Raw genomic sequence first — 15,991 nt, 5'->3', positions numbered from 1 at the left:
GCCATGATCCAGTAACACAGAGATGAATAATAAAGTACTTCTTTTCTTTCAGAAAAAATGAAGATTGAAATATCTAGAAAAAAGTGTAATATAATACTAGACTTAGAGTGGGGAAGATATTACTCTGTATTTAATTTCCAGCTTATTAACGTAATACTTGCTTGCCATTCTGCAGAGCCAGGCATATAGACAGACATTATCTGACAACAGATACTTCATGATCTTGTAGCTATAATATTTACAATTTTACAAGAATATAATGTGATTCAAAATCTTGTAAAATCCACACTCCCAAATCACTCCCTTTCTTTTTTATATAATTTTGAATATATGCTTATATTCATCTCATTAATTAAATAGGAAATACTTACATACTTATACTGTATATTACCTGCATAAAAACTAAAGTTAGATTCATTAATCTATTTGGCTATACTAACTGAAAGTAGGCAGTTTATACCTATTACTACACTGCTTGGCAAACAATCAAAGGTAACCAAAGCCAAGTAATTCACACTATTTATAGACTTTTTTTTCAGAATCACCTGTTTTGTATAGATTGTTTTAAGTGCAGTTGTAAAGTTTTGATATTTAAGAGCTCCTTTGAAGGTGTGGCAGATGTTGGCTTTGCTAATAATGCTGGAAAGCATAGCAGGTTCCAAGTTGGAAATATGTTTAACACATATAAAAAATAGTGTGATTTTCTATTAAACTTTGTTGTTTCTGATTGTCAGTAAACTACAGTGGAAGTGTCAAGTCCATAAATATTTGTTTCTAGATCCTTAAGCTTCTTGAGTTTGTACATGCATGTGTTCATGTGTGTTTGGGAAGGGGAATGCATGTAAATGCACACTGGAATTTGTTACATATTGTAGTTTCAGCATCATTACCATGGATAAAAATTTGGGTTGTTTTCAGTATTTTCCAGAGCTTAAAATTCCATCATAATTTCACACAGTGGTACATACATACACATATACATACAATCTGGGTATGAGACGCAAGGATAGAGAATTTTGGTTCTGACTGTGACTTGGATTTATGTACTACATTTACTCTCAACTAGAAATACAAGAAATACATAGTAATTATAAACTGCATAACAAAATATGAATGGTCTCTACAATGTATGATGTGGGTTTCGTCAAATACAATTTTAAAATTTCAAAAGTTTAGAAATTAATTTATTTTTTGAAAATATTGTAACATTAAAACTCTGCTATAAGTAATGGTTAATATATGAGTTAACAATGTATCAGAATTATGGTGATTTTCTTCATTGCTTTAGTTTCTGCTGGATCAAGATGCCCTTATAATATTATCAAATGAAGTAGCTGTGAACATAAATTATGGAAGGCCAAATGCAACATCATCACAGGAAAAAGATACCTTGAATTTAAATCTACCCTAAAATCTAACAAATATAAATTAACCAAAATACTGAATTTGGCAAATTAAAATTTATTTTCAAATAATATACTTATATTTAATCAGAAACTATCGTGATATTTCCTTTTAGATAGTCAAAAGTTCTTTCAAAATATCCCATCAAAGAAAATGTTCATTCTATCTCCCCAGTGATTCCACCCTTGGTGATGACTAATTGTATTTCCCAGTCAAGATGTAATCTGTTAATACATTATGTAGTTGAAGAAAACTTTTGTTTGTTTTCCCATCACTTTAATTATCATCTTCAACAAGTAAAAATAAACTTATTTTGTTGTATGGTTATTTCCCACCAAAGGAGGGTGGCACTATTAACATAAGGAATTTTCTAAGAAAGTTGTTATTAAAATAATTGAAGGGAACCAGTTCTGAGATCCCATTTTTCTCATTTCTACTTAACCAAAGTAACGTGCCTATACGAAAATTCAATTTGCCCTCCGAAACTTGGGTGCATTGATTCAGCTGAGGAAGAATAAGGAACAATCCATGACATAGGCTTCACACCGCCGAAAGTAAAATGAACAGTAAGTTTCTAGTAATTGCAAAAGTGCTGCTGACCAACCTGAACACAGATCTTATTCCAGAAAAGTTACACTATCAAATGCTGATTCTATAAAATGACCACTGCATTCTAAAACTGATATTTTTTCCTAATGAAGATGGAAACTTTCTTGCTATGATTAACTTTGTAACACTCTGAAAGAGAGTTTTACTTACAGCTAGTAAAAATCATTAAAAATGAGTGATACTGCTAACTTTCTTGGATATAAACTAATTTGTGATGGGGCATCAGAAGTTCACCCCTGACCTTGGAAAGTAAAAGTTAGATTTTAAGTTTGTGATAGGAGAATCCATCCTATACTACTGCTGGCGAATAACTGACACCATTGCTGCAAAAGAACATGAAATATGCGGCTCAATCAATGTCATTCATGTGGGATTTTACCTAAAGCATTTTAAAGGATAAACATTTTCCAATCTTTCAAACTAATATCTAGAATTATCTTCCAGGACTGTTAAACCAATTCTACAAAGGAAGAAAATATGTAAATATTAAACAAACGACAGCTCTTTCAAAAAGATGGAACACAGGTTCCGCTATTGCTACAGAAGAAAACTCACAACCTCCTTAAATGTAAAGCATCTTTTAACAATTCCATAAGGATACACATAGGTAAGGGCTTTGAGGAGTTCCCTGCAAAACTTTAGTTTCTCTGGATTGCTAAAATTTAGTTGGCAGCCTGCGCTAAATTTCAAGCATCCGCGTTCAGCAAGCTTCCCTTTTTGCGTGGCGGCTCGTTTACCCACGGAGATAAGCGCCTTCTGCGCGCACCCTCGCGTACCAGCGATACCCGGGTTGTTTGTTTCCCACTTGTTTCTGATAATACTCAAATGGAGGATAATTTTACTTTCCACTTTCGAAACTTAAATTCTCTCTTTAGATTAGCATCACATGAATGCACTATTAAGAATCGTCTTTCTTCAAGGGTTTGAGCATATATCTAGTTACAATTCTCTGACATTCCTTAAAATCCTCTGAAATCCTGAATTTGTCTTCTTCCCCAAGAAAGGGAAATTTTTACCATTTGGAATAAAGTCCTATTTAAAGAAGTCTGAAATCAGAATTAAAAAAAAAAAAACCTAAAACTTTTTCTCATATGCTCTGCCAAGTTCCATTGCAAGTTCCAAATATTGTGCAATAATTTGGAAATCCAGTTAACGATGGGAAAAATCGAGCCACTGAGTCGGGAACTTGCAAAGGAAAAGTCAAGGAACGGCACCCGCATGCCCGCCCAGCGGACGCTGCATCCCAGGGTGCACTCTCCTCCCCATCGCTCAGATGGAAAGTCACGCTTCTCAATCGATTTCACATACTTGTCACTTGCCTTTTTTTCTCAACCCTCTGGTAAACTAGTTTGAATCTTGGAGAGCACAGTGCAGTTGGCTGCAGTGTTGCCCTCGGAGAAACACGTGCCCCCAAATAATAGGACCAAAGCAGCCTTGCCGAATTTGGCGGCGGGGAGCCAGAGAGGAAAAGACCATACCATGTTCCCTGCCGCCTCACTCTAATGCGAGTATCTTCCCTGTCATCTCTCCGCCCCCTTTCGCCGAGGGTGCCCGGCGCGCCCTTACCTGAGCTATCGCTTTTCCTCTTGCTGCCACTTCTCTTCTCCGCCTCCGCGGGTGACAGCGCCTGGCGGCCGTAGTCCCCTGGCGGGCACGCGGCCCCGGTCGGGGTGCTGGAGCCCAAGCTGGAAGAGTTGGAACACAGGACCGGCGGGCTGCTTCCCAGCTCCGGGGGCCCTCCCGAGTCTGGCTGGAGGCAGAGGCTGTGCCGAGCCGCACTCGGGGGGGAGGACATCTGCGGAAGGTGCCAGTTGGTTTGCAGAGCTTGGTGCTGCTGCTGCTGGTGGTGGTGGTGGTGATGGTGGTGGTGGTGATGGTGCCCCCTGTGATGCTGGCTGGCAAACATGCCCTCCTCGTTGGGGTATCCCGCGATTATGCAAGACGAGGAAGAAGTGGAGAGCTCGGGGTAGGACATATGGTCAGATCTTCCATGGAGGGCGAGAGAGGATTGGGAGAACGGGTGCAAGCCTTGCGCGGTGGCGTGAGGGCTGCGCAGGCAGCCAAAGAGCGGGTGTTCCATAGCATGCAAGTCTCGGGTTCCAGGCAGAAGACCACGACGGTTCCAAACGCCACCACACTCTGTCACTTTTCACTGGAAACCGTGTGGCTTTTCCCCCTCCCAAATCAATAGTCGCCCGCGTTTCTGCAGAGCTCGGATAATCCCGGTCCTGAGCCCTAGCGGCCAGTCTCCTTTACATATAAACCACTCGGACCTGGAGGAGCTTCCCTCCGAACTACTCAGATGTCAAGAGTGGAGAGGTTGAAGCCAAAAGAAGGTGGTCCCAAAGAACTGCTTTCAGGGGGAAACGGCTCTGAGAGGTTATAAATAGAGTGTAATGTGAGCTGGGGGCTGGCTTAGGAGCCCAGTGCTGACCACATGCAAACTCCCTCCAAAACTCCCGCTCAGTCCGCGCCATGCGCTCCCAGTTCCATTTCCTATCGCTTGCTGGACGCGCGCAGAGTGTCCACGCCCGCCCACCCCTGCCCGCCGCCAAGACTGCAAGCGGCGCGCCCGGCGCCTAAGCCCGAGCCCCGGCCGGCAGCAGCTCCCCTTCCTGCTGGGTCGGTTCAGGAGCGGCCCCGATAGTCCCAACCCCGCACCCAGTGTCCTACCTGCCCACTTCTCTTAGGAAAGGTGTCTTGTCAGTGCCACCTGGGCACTGTCACCTGCAGGAAATCTAGGAGTGTGCCTAGTTCTGGAGGGGCAGGAAGGAAGCAGTAAGATTAAGGAAAAAGAGCCTGTTTGGAGCGCACTAATTCAAGTTTTTCAAACTTCACATCAACTCGTGCCCTGGGCACAGTGGCGCTCCTGGCTTTTTACAGCCGGTGTCTGTGGGTGGGTTGTTACTGGGCTCGGACGCCAGATCTGAGGTTGCAGGGAAGTGCCCTGCGGGCAAGAAAAGGCCATTCTCCGTGCCGTGCAGCAAGGAGCGAGACCTGGTGGGGTGGAAGAAAGCACGGAGCGGTGACAGTTCCTGATGTCCAGACCTTGACATCCTCACCTGCGGTGCCAGGTGGGGTCTCTTCCCCGCTTTCCGCAAACGTCCTTCCCTCCGCTTTCCTAGTCTCACTCCATTTCCTAGCCACTTGTCCACCAAGAAGAACTTTCCCTGGGTCGGGAATATTTCGAAGCGATTTCGTCCCGGTCACATGAGATGTGTATATTGCATGCACATTTCCAGTCTTTCCTCACAGGAGCCAGCCCATGTCTCCTCGTTTCCCTTCAGAAATCCACCCTCTCTTTTGCTCGAAATTAAACCGGCAAATCGCACCCCTTCCCCCAACCCTGCCATGGTTCCGTTTTCTGAGAAACAACACTTGGGTATCCCTCAAAGTTTACTAAGCCTGGTGCCTCGGGTCTCCTCGGTTACAATCTGAAATTCTAGAAAATGAGTGAGAAAACTTGCCACCAGTGAATTAATGCGAGCGATGGCTGGGCTTTGATACTGCCACATGGTTGAGGGGCGACACTGTCTGCTGGGGGCCAAATCGTTTACACAAGGCAAGCACACCGGCTGCCAGTAATGAGGTGCAGGAACAGTTCAGCCCTGCCTGGGACATGTCACATCAGGAGAATATCGGCGCTCACCTATCCTGCCTGGGACCCCAAATGTGCCACCAGCATTGTCACCCTATTATTTTCATTGTCTCAGGTGTCCAGAGGACGGGGAGCAGGTCTTTGAAGTTGTTAATGGGATTAATGGGGACAGCAAAGTGGGCCAGTCATCTGGTTTGAATTAGGAAAAAAAAAGTATTGATTAATCTTTGAGAAGTGTCACCAAGGCAGAACCTTTTCCCTAACCCAGTCCCTCAGGTTCCAATTTGACCATCTCCCTTTTCTCTTAAGTGGTCTTGTAGAATAGTGGCTTCGCAATAAACCTCTACCTCCGTGTGAAATTTCGAACTGTTTTCCATTGCTCAGAGGTGGGATGGGGTGGGGGTGATCAGGAATTCTGAGATTTCTAAGTGCTGCTTTCTTTAACGGAAATTGAGCCCTATTTTAAGGGAAATTAGTTTTGCAGACTTCGTTTAAAAAAAAAAAAAGGCTAAAACTTTTGTTCACCAGCTGCTCAACTTTTCAGTCTGGGTCTGAGCTGGAACCTGCTGCAAGCGTTTGACGGTAAGGCTTTTCTTTGCCGATATGTTTTGGGAATCTAATACTGTTTTAGACTTCGAAAGGGGGTGTTCTTCACGTTGCACGTTTCTAAGGGTTTTAAGCACTCGAAGGATGGCGTCCAGGACTTAGATCTTAAGAATGTTTCTTCCTGCCACTCCCCACGCCCTTGGCTCTTTAAGGATGAAAAAAAAGGAGGGGATATATTCTTCTAATATCGTCGGAATATTTTTTGAATTTTCACTGTGTTTATGGTTTCAATATGTGCTCTGATATTAAAAGTTGAAGTACAAAGAGCAACACTAAACTTCACAAACTTGGGTGGCTCCTCTATGGATTCTGGGTGAAAGCATTAAACACTTTATCCAAAGAAAAATTTAGGCAGCCACCTCCATGAACAGTCACCAGAAATATTTACATAATGTAACGCTGTCTACTAAAGATATTGAGGAAAATGTCAGACAAGATTAATTAAAGATACACTTGATTTGCACACATCAGTAAAAAAAAAATCCATAAAGGTCCTTCGATTTGCACTACAGCGGTTTAGAGGGAGCAACACAATTGAGAAATGAATGGAGCTGAATTTAACCATTGTGTTGCAGGTAACCAGCAACTAGCAAACACACAGAAGTTCTCATCTCCAGGAGCTGCCACTTCTCCTTGAACCTGCCTGGTGATTGTGCTGGCTTTTTTCCTCACTCATTGTGTTAGATGTTAACAACATGTCCAGAAATTTCTCTACTACCTGCCTCAGTCAGTCAGCTGAGTGTGGGGCCAGAAATCTTGCGAAAGAAAAATTAGAAAAGGTTAAAAAAGAAAAGAGTCTCTTTTAAAGGCACACAATGAAACAAAGCTAGCAGGAAAGGTCTTTTTAAATGAAGACCCCAAACATACATCAGTATACATGATGAAGTCCAGATTTTGAATAGAAAGCATTATATAAGGAAATTGTTATTTGGAAAAAAAAAGTGTGATTCAAAGAAAAAAAAAGTAAAAAAGAAGGTCTTGATGCATTCTAGAATTAAATATGGTTCATTTTCTGTGAATTTCTAAATATATATTACATTTTTTTCAAAATTTTCACTTCTTAGAGTATTTGGAATAATATAAAATATTTATTTTTGAGGCCATAGAGAATTTTTTAAAAATGCAACGATAACAGGAAAAATCCCTAGCATTCCTATAATAGCTACATCAGTGTCTACATCTATAAAACTCAATGCTGAAAGACACCTTTTTACCTCTAATGGCTAATTATATCATGGAGAATAGTAAAAATTACAAAATTTATTATAGAATTTCTATAGCATTCATTTAAAACTATATATAGCATATTTATCCTATATTGACAATATGCTTGAATTTCTCTGAAAAAATGTTTAGTTAATAACATTTTATGCAAGATTTTGATATCAAGCAGCACATTATAAGAGGTTGAATGTATGAAAAATGTAAACTGCTCACCTTTAGTTGGAAATATGATCAAAACTATTTTAAACATGCACTAAGCTCTTCACATTTGATAAATGTGTATATCTATTATTCCTTCTGCTTAATGAAATGATATTCAATAATAAAGGCAGAGGTATTTTTAAGAATCTTTTATTTTAAGGGGAATAGAACTTAAGCAATCTGAAAATTTTATGTTTATATTTTAAGAATCATGATGATTCTTTTAAGAGCTGCCATTCTTCTGAATGTCTGCGCCAATAAGTATGATGGGAATAAAAATACTTCAAATTAAATATGATCTTTAGTTACAGATATTATAAAGTTCTATTTTGCATTTTACCTGCTACATAAAATTGCCTTGGTAACATACAGTCATGATATATGAATTGAAGTATGGAAAATTAACTTGAAACTGGGATTTGTCTCTGAAAGTTTTGTTGAGAATATAAATATTATTTCTGCTATATCTCTCCAAGAAATAACAGTTATGTCCTTTAGTTAGTTATTCTGAAATAAAGAATTTTGAAAATATATTAAAATATGCTAAACAGCCAATGGTAATTTATGAGATTTATGATGCACTCCATTTTTAAAAATTTAAGAATTGCCTTTCTCCAGGAATTACGCACCACAAAATTTAAGAGAGAATTTTGCTACTGCATGTTATTTAGTGATTATATGTATTTTACTGATTTTTAAAATAAGTCACTTATTTTTACCTAACAACAATCGGTTCTTTCACCATAAAATGTGTTCTGTTTCTACATATACTATAAGAAATACTTATTCATTATTTCTGAAAAGGATAAAATAATATTCAACATATTTCATTTTTCTAATTTTTATCTCTTCCTACATTTAGATTTATGATTTATTCCAGAAATTGGTGGTTTTCTTCAAGTCCCATGTATCAGATAATATGCAGAAAACTAGCACAAAATATAGATTACGACTGATAGTATTAAATTTATAAGATTTAATTAAAAATTCAAAATAAATGCAATTTTGCAGAATTCCAATTGGTTTCCACAGGTATTTTATGAAATTTTAATTATCTTTTTTTTTGTCTGTGTGGGGAGTGTTAAAATTAGGAAGGAACCGACCACCTCTCAAATTTCAAAAATTTCTAACTGAACTTCCTTTTGTCCACCTGTTTTAAATCCAGAATTATTCCACAAAGTTACCTTAAAATGCTGCATTTGAGGAATAATTACATTCCACTGCTACATTTTCATTTGCATTCAACTTGCATGTTATCTTTATTGATAACGTATGCATTTTAAATTTTTATAGTTGAAAACTGCCTCCTTTACATATTTAACTATAAGATGCAGAGGCACACTAATGCAAGACAGTTACATAATGAAATGCTATATAATATGTTATATATTCTATACCATCAAACTCATAAACATTAAATTTCTATCTACCATTTAAGGGAAAATAAAATCATTTATTTCTACCATGTCATAAAAAGCAACGCTATACGTTTAAGTGGACTGAATTTAGAACAAGTAATAAATCTTGGAGAATAAAAATTCAGTTGAAACTAAAGAGGGGAATTGTAGGTAAAAACCTTAGCTTTTTGTTTTAAGTTTTCCAACTTGACGAGGTTAACATGACTACTGTAATTATGGCACTATAGTAGGTTATTCTTACGTGTTTTTATTTTTCATGCTTCATCAATTTGTAACATGTTTTATTCTTAAAGTGCCTCTTTCATTGTGAGCCCGGGTTTATGACTTGTATCACGAAAAACTTCTAGTGTTTTAGCTGTACTGGTATAGCTCCCCTAAAATATTTACTTGCATACTCCAATTTTACATAGTTCAGACTCAGCAAAGAAATACCAGTTGCCTTTGATGTCAACATTTTTGTTTACTGGAATAAAGGGAAAACTTTTTGCTTACCAAACAAAACGTAAAGTTAAGGTCAAATACAAGATACCTTGTAACAAAATACTTTTAAAAATTTAATGTTAATACTTCAATTCAGCTCAGATTTGTAAAGATTTTGGGAAATGACAGGGAGTATTTTTATACAAGGTAATGGACATATGAAAATGGTTCAAAACAGAATGAGAATGACTAAATGACAACTATCTGCTTATGTCTTAGTTGACTTAAGAAATTAGAAAGATGATAGAAGGACAGAATAGGTCAAGGGAAAACCAGAGGGAAGTATTTAGCAGGAAAGAGGCAGAGAAGTAAGATAAGCTTAAACATATGGAAAATGATTCTGTATTTGTACCTCATAAACCACGTATACACTTATAATGACGGTAAAAAGATCCCAGGTACATATTTTAGTTTAATTGGAATTTTAAAAATAAGTAATCAGAAAGGTTTATGCTTAAACATATATATATGGCATTTATATTTTTGATAAAAGTAATAGTAACAAAATACTGTTTTGAGAAAGTTTCAAGCAGTCACACATGCGTAATGTGAAACTTAGGTAGCAATGTGGTCAACGCCTAGAAATGTGCAAGCTACTGTATGTCTGAGGTTCAGAATAATCATTGCCTTCTGGGCTTACAAATCTGTAACCTGAAAGTCATTGTAGTCAATTGTTTTTCAAAATTTTCTTTATTTTTAAAGGATGATTTTTATTAAGTTGGGGTAAACAGTATATGGGAAGGGAATAAGCTGATATAGAACACTTTTCATTGGCTGAAAGAAAAAAAAAGTATTGGGCTAAATGTATTCTAGAGCATTTCAAAGTACTAGGGAATCTCAGCAGAATAAAACACTAACCAGAACTCAGAAGGAATATTAGCTCTAAGCACAAGGGCCCAGTATAAGGCAATTCCTCATACCATCAGCTAACAGTTGTTTTTTACCAACTAGGAGACCTGTGATCAAAGTAAAGCTTTCTTTGTACTACATGAGTGTATAAGTACTAACTGAAACCTCTTCAACACAGAGTGGCTACAAAAGATTATTTCCATCTACCTGGCAAGTTCATTTTGCTTGACCCTTGCCTTATAACCTCAGAATTGTAGATACCATCTTGGTCTAATTCCATGCTTCCAAGGGCTAATTCTTGAGGGCATAAGTAACTAATGGACAGGAAAACAGAGCCATGAGTAAAAATGTCAAAACAATCTTGGAACGATCTATGATAAAATACAGTAAACTACTGATCTTGAAAGTGAGCTGCATGAGTAGTGGGGAACTCGGCAGTTCCTTCCTCTAACCTACAGTATCTGTAGCGATCTACAGTGGCATTTCTGCAAATAACTCATTTCAGATGACTACATGTGTTGGTTACAGTAGGTTAACGTTTCTATGAAGACATACTCAAAGTCAATTTAAATAAATGTGATGCATTATCAACTACAATAAACCTCCACTTATTGCAAACGACTTTAAGAATATTTCCCTGATATAATAAATATAGAAAAGTAAAAATAGCTCAATTATGACTTTTTAGGATAACTGTTACATTTTTTTTTTCCCAAAGCAGTTACCATCTGTGGGCCAGTAGTCCCTGTCAACTGCTTTTGAGATGCTTGGATTCCTCCAAGTTTTGTACTTAGTCACCTCTTATTTCCCGCATTATGCAGTTAACAATGTGATTTGATCGGAGTAGAAAGCCAAGCCCCTTTGGATTATTAAGATCAGATTTTCCAAAGTACATGGTCTACTATCATCTGACAAGACCCTGCCAAGTCAAATGTCTCAGGCCCAGGTGGCATCACTTGGAATTGTTCTTCCAGGTCCAAAGATAAGCACACAATTATGAAACTCCACAAAAATCTCCACTGTTGCATGTGTAGTGACAAAGCCTAATGGGTATCTTTTAAAAAGATATAAAGAAGCCAGAGGAGCTTGTAAATGTATTATGCTGTAAATCTGAGGTTACTGAATTAGCTGTTAGTATTTCTCTTTCCATAATAATATTCGAGATTTGCCAATCTATTTGTAGTTCTGTTATGCAGAAACTGTTTTTCTTAAATAGTTAGCAGGTGTTAAATCATTATCATATGGCATTTGTGACCAAGTATAACCTAGTCATGGCTTAAACAAAAAAGGTTAGGTTCCTTGCACTGTACTAGCAATTCCAGTGATCAAAAATGGCTAATTCTCAACTTCAAGTTAACAAGTCTCATGTCAGTCTTTTTCTGAACAGCATCATTGCCAATCCAGTTTCTCAAGTCAGAAACAGGAACTCATCCTCCACAAGCCCCACCATTCTCACCGTCCATATGCAATCAATCTTCAGGTAGAGTAGTTTCAACTATACCTCTTTAATATTCATTAACTTCATCTTTCTCTCCATCACTAATGCCATTGCTTTATGGGAAGGAGATTACTTGGATTACACAGGACTCCCCATTGTAATCCACTTGCCTAGAGCATTGTCCCATCTCCAGAGGCAGGAGGGAGACTGGGTTTAAATCTTAGCTCTGTCACTTTAACCCTGCAAGTATATTCATTTGTTAACTCAAAAGAATATTATAATAAATTCAACAATGTTGTGAGTGTACCTAGTACCGTGCTTAACATAAGCTTAATAAATGTGGAATAAATTTAAGTTAAATCTTGAGCTGCACGGTTAAATATAGCCTCATGTGGTTACTGGGCATTTGACATGTGACTAGTCTAAATTAAGATATGTTTTAAGAGTAAAATGCACATCAGTTTTCAGACTGTGAAATTAATAAAATTTTATACATGTCAAAATGCTATTTGATGGATACACTGGCCTAAATAAAGTACATTATTAAAATTAATTTTCTTCCTTTTTCCTTTTTTAATGTAGCTACTAGAATATTTAAAATTACAAATGTGGCTTACATAGCATTTCTCTTGGACAGTGCTGATCTTGAGGATGTCATTTAACTTTCACTCTCTTACTTTCCCCTTCCACAAATAGGTACTAAATTACATATAGATCTGTCAAAATGATGTAAGACCTGAAATCTCTCTGTAAGTTGATCCTCTTGACCCTGTGATTAGGAGCTTCACAATGTGGTACCACACCTGGAAATCTCCAGAACAAGATCTCAAGGAAACACAGGAAATTCCTGGAGTGGCAAAACATCCTATTTGAAGACATTCAATTACTCCTCTGTGCATCGGGAGCATCGTCGTTAATTAACTATTGATATGCTTGAAAGAGTTTGTTTAGCAACGAAACTTGCAAAGAGGACGGCCAGGTATATTATTTGTGATGGACTAGACACTGCTGTCACAGTGAATTAACCTCTATGTCTTATTGCCTTAGCAAAAGTTTAGTTCTTATTCCCGCAGATTCTAATGCGAGATTGTTGGTTCTCCAGGCAGATGCTGACCTTGTGAATTAGTCATCTCCGCACGTTCCTCCAAAACAAAACTCCACAGCAGGGGAAGACAGAAGTGGAGGGTCACACACCTGGTCTTATATACTTTGATGCAGAGGTGATACATGTCATTTTTACTCACAGCTTGAAAGCAAGAACAAAGCCTGATATACCTGCTACGGGTCTGGAATATATTCTGGAGCACATGGCTATTTGGTGAGCAGTAAATGTTTCTGCCACACCAGGCTTTTGGCAGACTTCAAATTTGTTCCTGAGGGGCCTAATTCACATCACTAACAGTATATTTCTTGAGTCTTCCTGGAATCTTACATTGATGTTTTTCTAGTACAGTGTCTGGCACAGGGTAAATACTCCGTAAATATACTCAGCAGAGCACTTAGATCTGTAAGTTTCATTTTATCATCGGACTTGAGTACCCATTTAGCTGCTATATCAGATCAGGAAAGTGTAACTGCAACTCTAACTGTAAAGAAAGTTTAATTGATAAACTGCTCAGCTCAGATTCAGTTTTATTTTATTTTGTTTTTGATTTTTGTAGTTTTCACTTTGTTTCTTTGCTCTAGAGCAGTTCATTCCTAATTGTCATTAAAATTAGAACAAAAGTTGTGTCCATACACAATGAGAGTCATTCAGATTCTTTGGGGGAATCTCTCTTCAAGTGTCTGCAGCTGTGTTGGGGCACTTACCTCTATGTGTAAATTACATTCATTCCCTGTTAGATATTGTATTTTATTTTCAATCAATACTGTCCATTCTGTAATGGGTCATTGCATAGACATGAATATGACATTTTGGGCTGTGTCTTCTATTTGTCACTTACTAGCACTTAGATTGTGACAAGGTTAATTAACTTTTAGTGTCTAAATTTCCTCATTTCTAAATAAAGATTTTTATTTCTATAGTTTCATGTTAACAATGAAATAATATACACTAGCAAGTCAATTCAAGGCTAATAAGTGTGTGTGTATATAAATGATATATATTATTATCATTATTGTAATTTTCATTATCATCTATCCTAAGGATCTTATTCTGTCTAAAAAGAAGTCCCTGTAAGAAATTTTGAAAGTACTTACAAATATTCATTCATTCTACTTTTTCCCCAATTAACAAGACAAGATTCCATAAATGTTTGTTGAATGAATAAATGATGTACTAACGATAAATACAACTTTATCTCAACATTTTGTGTGTAACAAACAGACATTTATGTTGCATACACTTCACTTGACTTTTCTACTTGCTTCAAAATATGATTTTAAAAACCTCTCAGCATATAAAACCTAGAAATTTGGATGAATGACAGAAACTCTTCAGTATGGCCAAAAGGACTATTTACTATTAAGTTCTAAGGAAAAAGCTACATAAAGCTATGTAACACTGCTTCACTATGGTACTTTGGAATAAATTTGGAATAAATTTATAGTAGCATTTGGCACATTTCATTTTAGGTTTTACTAGATCTAGCTTTTGGTTTAAAGGTAATGAACATTTCTTTAACAGTAGATGTTTAGTGGGTTGATAACAACTGGACTAATCCTACCTTCAATTCTATTGCAATATGCAACCCTTTCAACTCCAAACAATTAGACATTTAACAACGAAACAAAATACCCCCAAGACAAACAACACTATAGGACTTAAGATTTAAAGTCTATCTATATCTATATCTGTATCTGTATCTGTATCTATATCTACTTATCTATCTAACTTATGCTTGATTCATATACTGAGTATATAAATTATGCTAAAAGCAAGCTATCACATAGGTATTGTTTAGAACTCGTTATATCATCTATGCCTGAATAATCTGAGATAGCTTTATGAGATAAACACAAACCTACATTTTACTATATTGATTAAAATTTCTATTATTTTAGAACTGAATCTTTTCCTAGTTCCAGAAAGGTTTTGTGTTGCTTTACAGTAAAACTTGATATAACAAAATAATTTAACACAAAGAAATGAAAACCTTCTAGAGCAGTAGTTTCAAAACCCTAATTATCAGAAGAGCCCTATTTTTTTTTTAAAGGAAATTCATCACAGAACAAGTATATAAAGTGAACGGTGAGAAGCAGAGCAGTTATGATGGATGCAGTTTACCTGGGGATCTGGTAGCATGTGCTTAGTGTTTTGCCTTCTCCTCACCTACTACAGGTTTGTGAGTAGCATCCACAAAGAATCAAAGGAGGCAGGGACACAGCCTGAAAACCACTAATCTTTCCAATATATACAGTCCACCCAGTAAAGTGGCCCCTCAATCGCCATACCTGTGTTTTCCTGGTCCACTGATTTATTTGATAGGCACATTCCTGAGGTAAATATTTGAGCCACATTCTTTTCTTTTATTTCTGTCTTCAAATGTCTAGACATCAGTTTCTTCAGATTTTCTAATTTTTCAAAAATAATATAAAGTTAGATTGTTAAACGCTGAGTGTAGAAATCCTTTTAATGGAGAAAATTTTAATATAATAACCCTATATGTGTCGAGAGTCAAAATTAGATTAAAAATAGCTATATGAGGAACATCTCCATAAGATCTGAACACCACAATGTTAATAGAACCCAAAAAAGATCTAATCCCCATAGAATTCAGGTGCCAGAAAAACAGACTGCCAGATAGAAAAAGGGGCAGATGACACAATCTTCTAAATTATCAAAGAAAAAAATACATATGAATAAGAAATAAAAAAATAATGCAAGCTTACTTGTAATGAAAATACAAGTTAAAGAAGACAGCATTTTCCTCCTACCAAGTTGACTAAATTTAAAAAACAGGTTATCATGACAAGGATTTAGGAAATTAATAAATTCATACACTATTTGGTAAGAGTGTATTTAAAACAGATTGCTATGACAAAATCAGAAATAATTATTAACTTTTGATTCAATAATTTCAGATGAATTAATGTGTTCAAAAGATATAATCTGATACTATCAAAAAGTTTGTGTATAGTCAAGTATCTGAAGTAATATTTATTATATTGAAAATGTGTATCCAACAATAACATTGATTAAATGCTTACGGTAAATCATTACAA

General features: G+C 36.9%; 1 protein-coding gene and 1 long non-coding RNA gene across 2 annotated transcripts in view; one reads left to right on the top strand and one right to left on the bottom strand.

Moving 5' to 3' along the window:
• The window catches only part of MEOX2 (mesenchyme homeobox 2), a 65,731-nt gene extending 61,368 nt beyond the window's left edge, over positions 1 to 4,363 (bottom strand). Inside the window, exon 1 of the mRNA XM_006182613.3 lies at positions 3,580 to 4,363. Within this exon, the coding sequence (XP_006182675.1) occupies positions 3,580 to 4,093 (514 nt within the window). The 5' untranslated portion in view covers positions 4,094 to 4,363. The remainder of the gene's footprint in view (positions 1 to 3,579) is intronic.
• Positions 4,364 to 4,577: 214 nt separating this feature from the next.
• Positions 4,578 to 14,121, top strand: LOC106729337. Its single transcript, XR_001365726.2, has 5 exons — positions 4,578 to 6,193; positions 6,793 to 6,863; positions 11,777 to 11,869; positions 12,524 to 12,806; positions 12,930 to 14,121. It is a non-coding gene; the product is annotated as an uncharacterized LOC106729337 (long non-coding RNA).
• The last annotated feature ends 1,870 nt before the right edge of the window (positions 14,122 to 15,991 follow it).

This window comes from Camelus ferus, chromosome 7 (genome assembly GCF_009834535.1).
Source record: "Camelus ferus isolate YT-003-E chromosome 7, BCGSAC_Cfer_1.0, whole genome shotgun sequence".
Classification (NCBI taxonomy): Eukaryota; Metazoa; Chordata; class Mammalia; order Artiodactyla; family Camelidae; genus Camelus; species Camelus ferus.
Note: the sequence above shows the minus strand (reverse complement) of the source record. Positions and strands in the feature narration are given on the sequence as shown.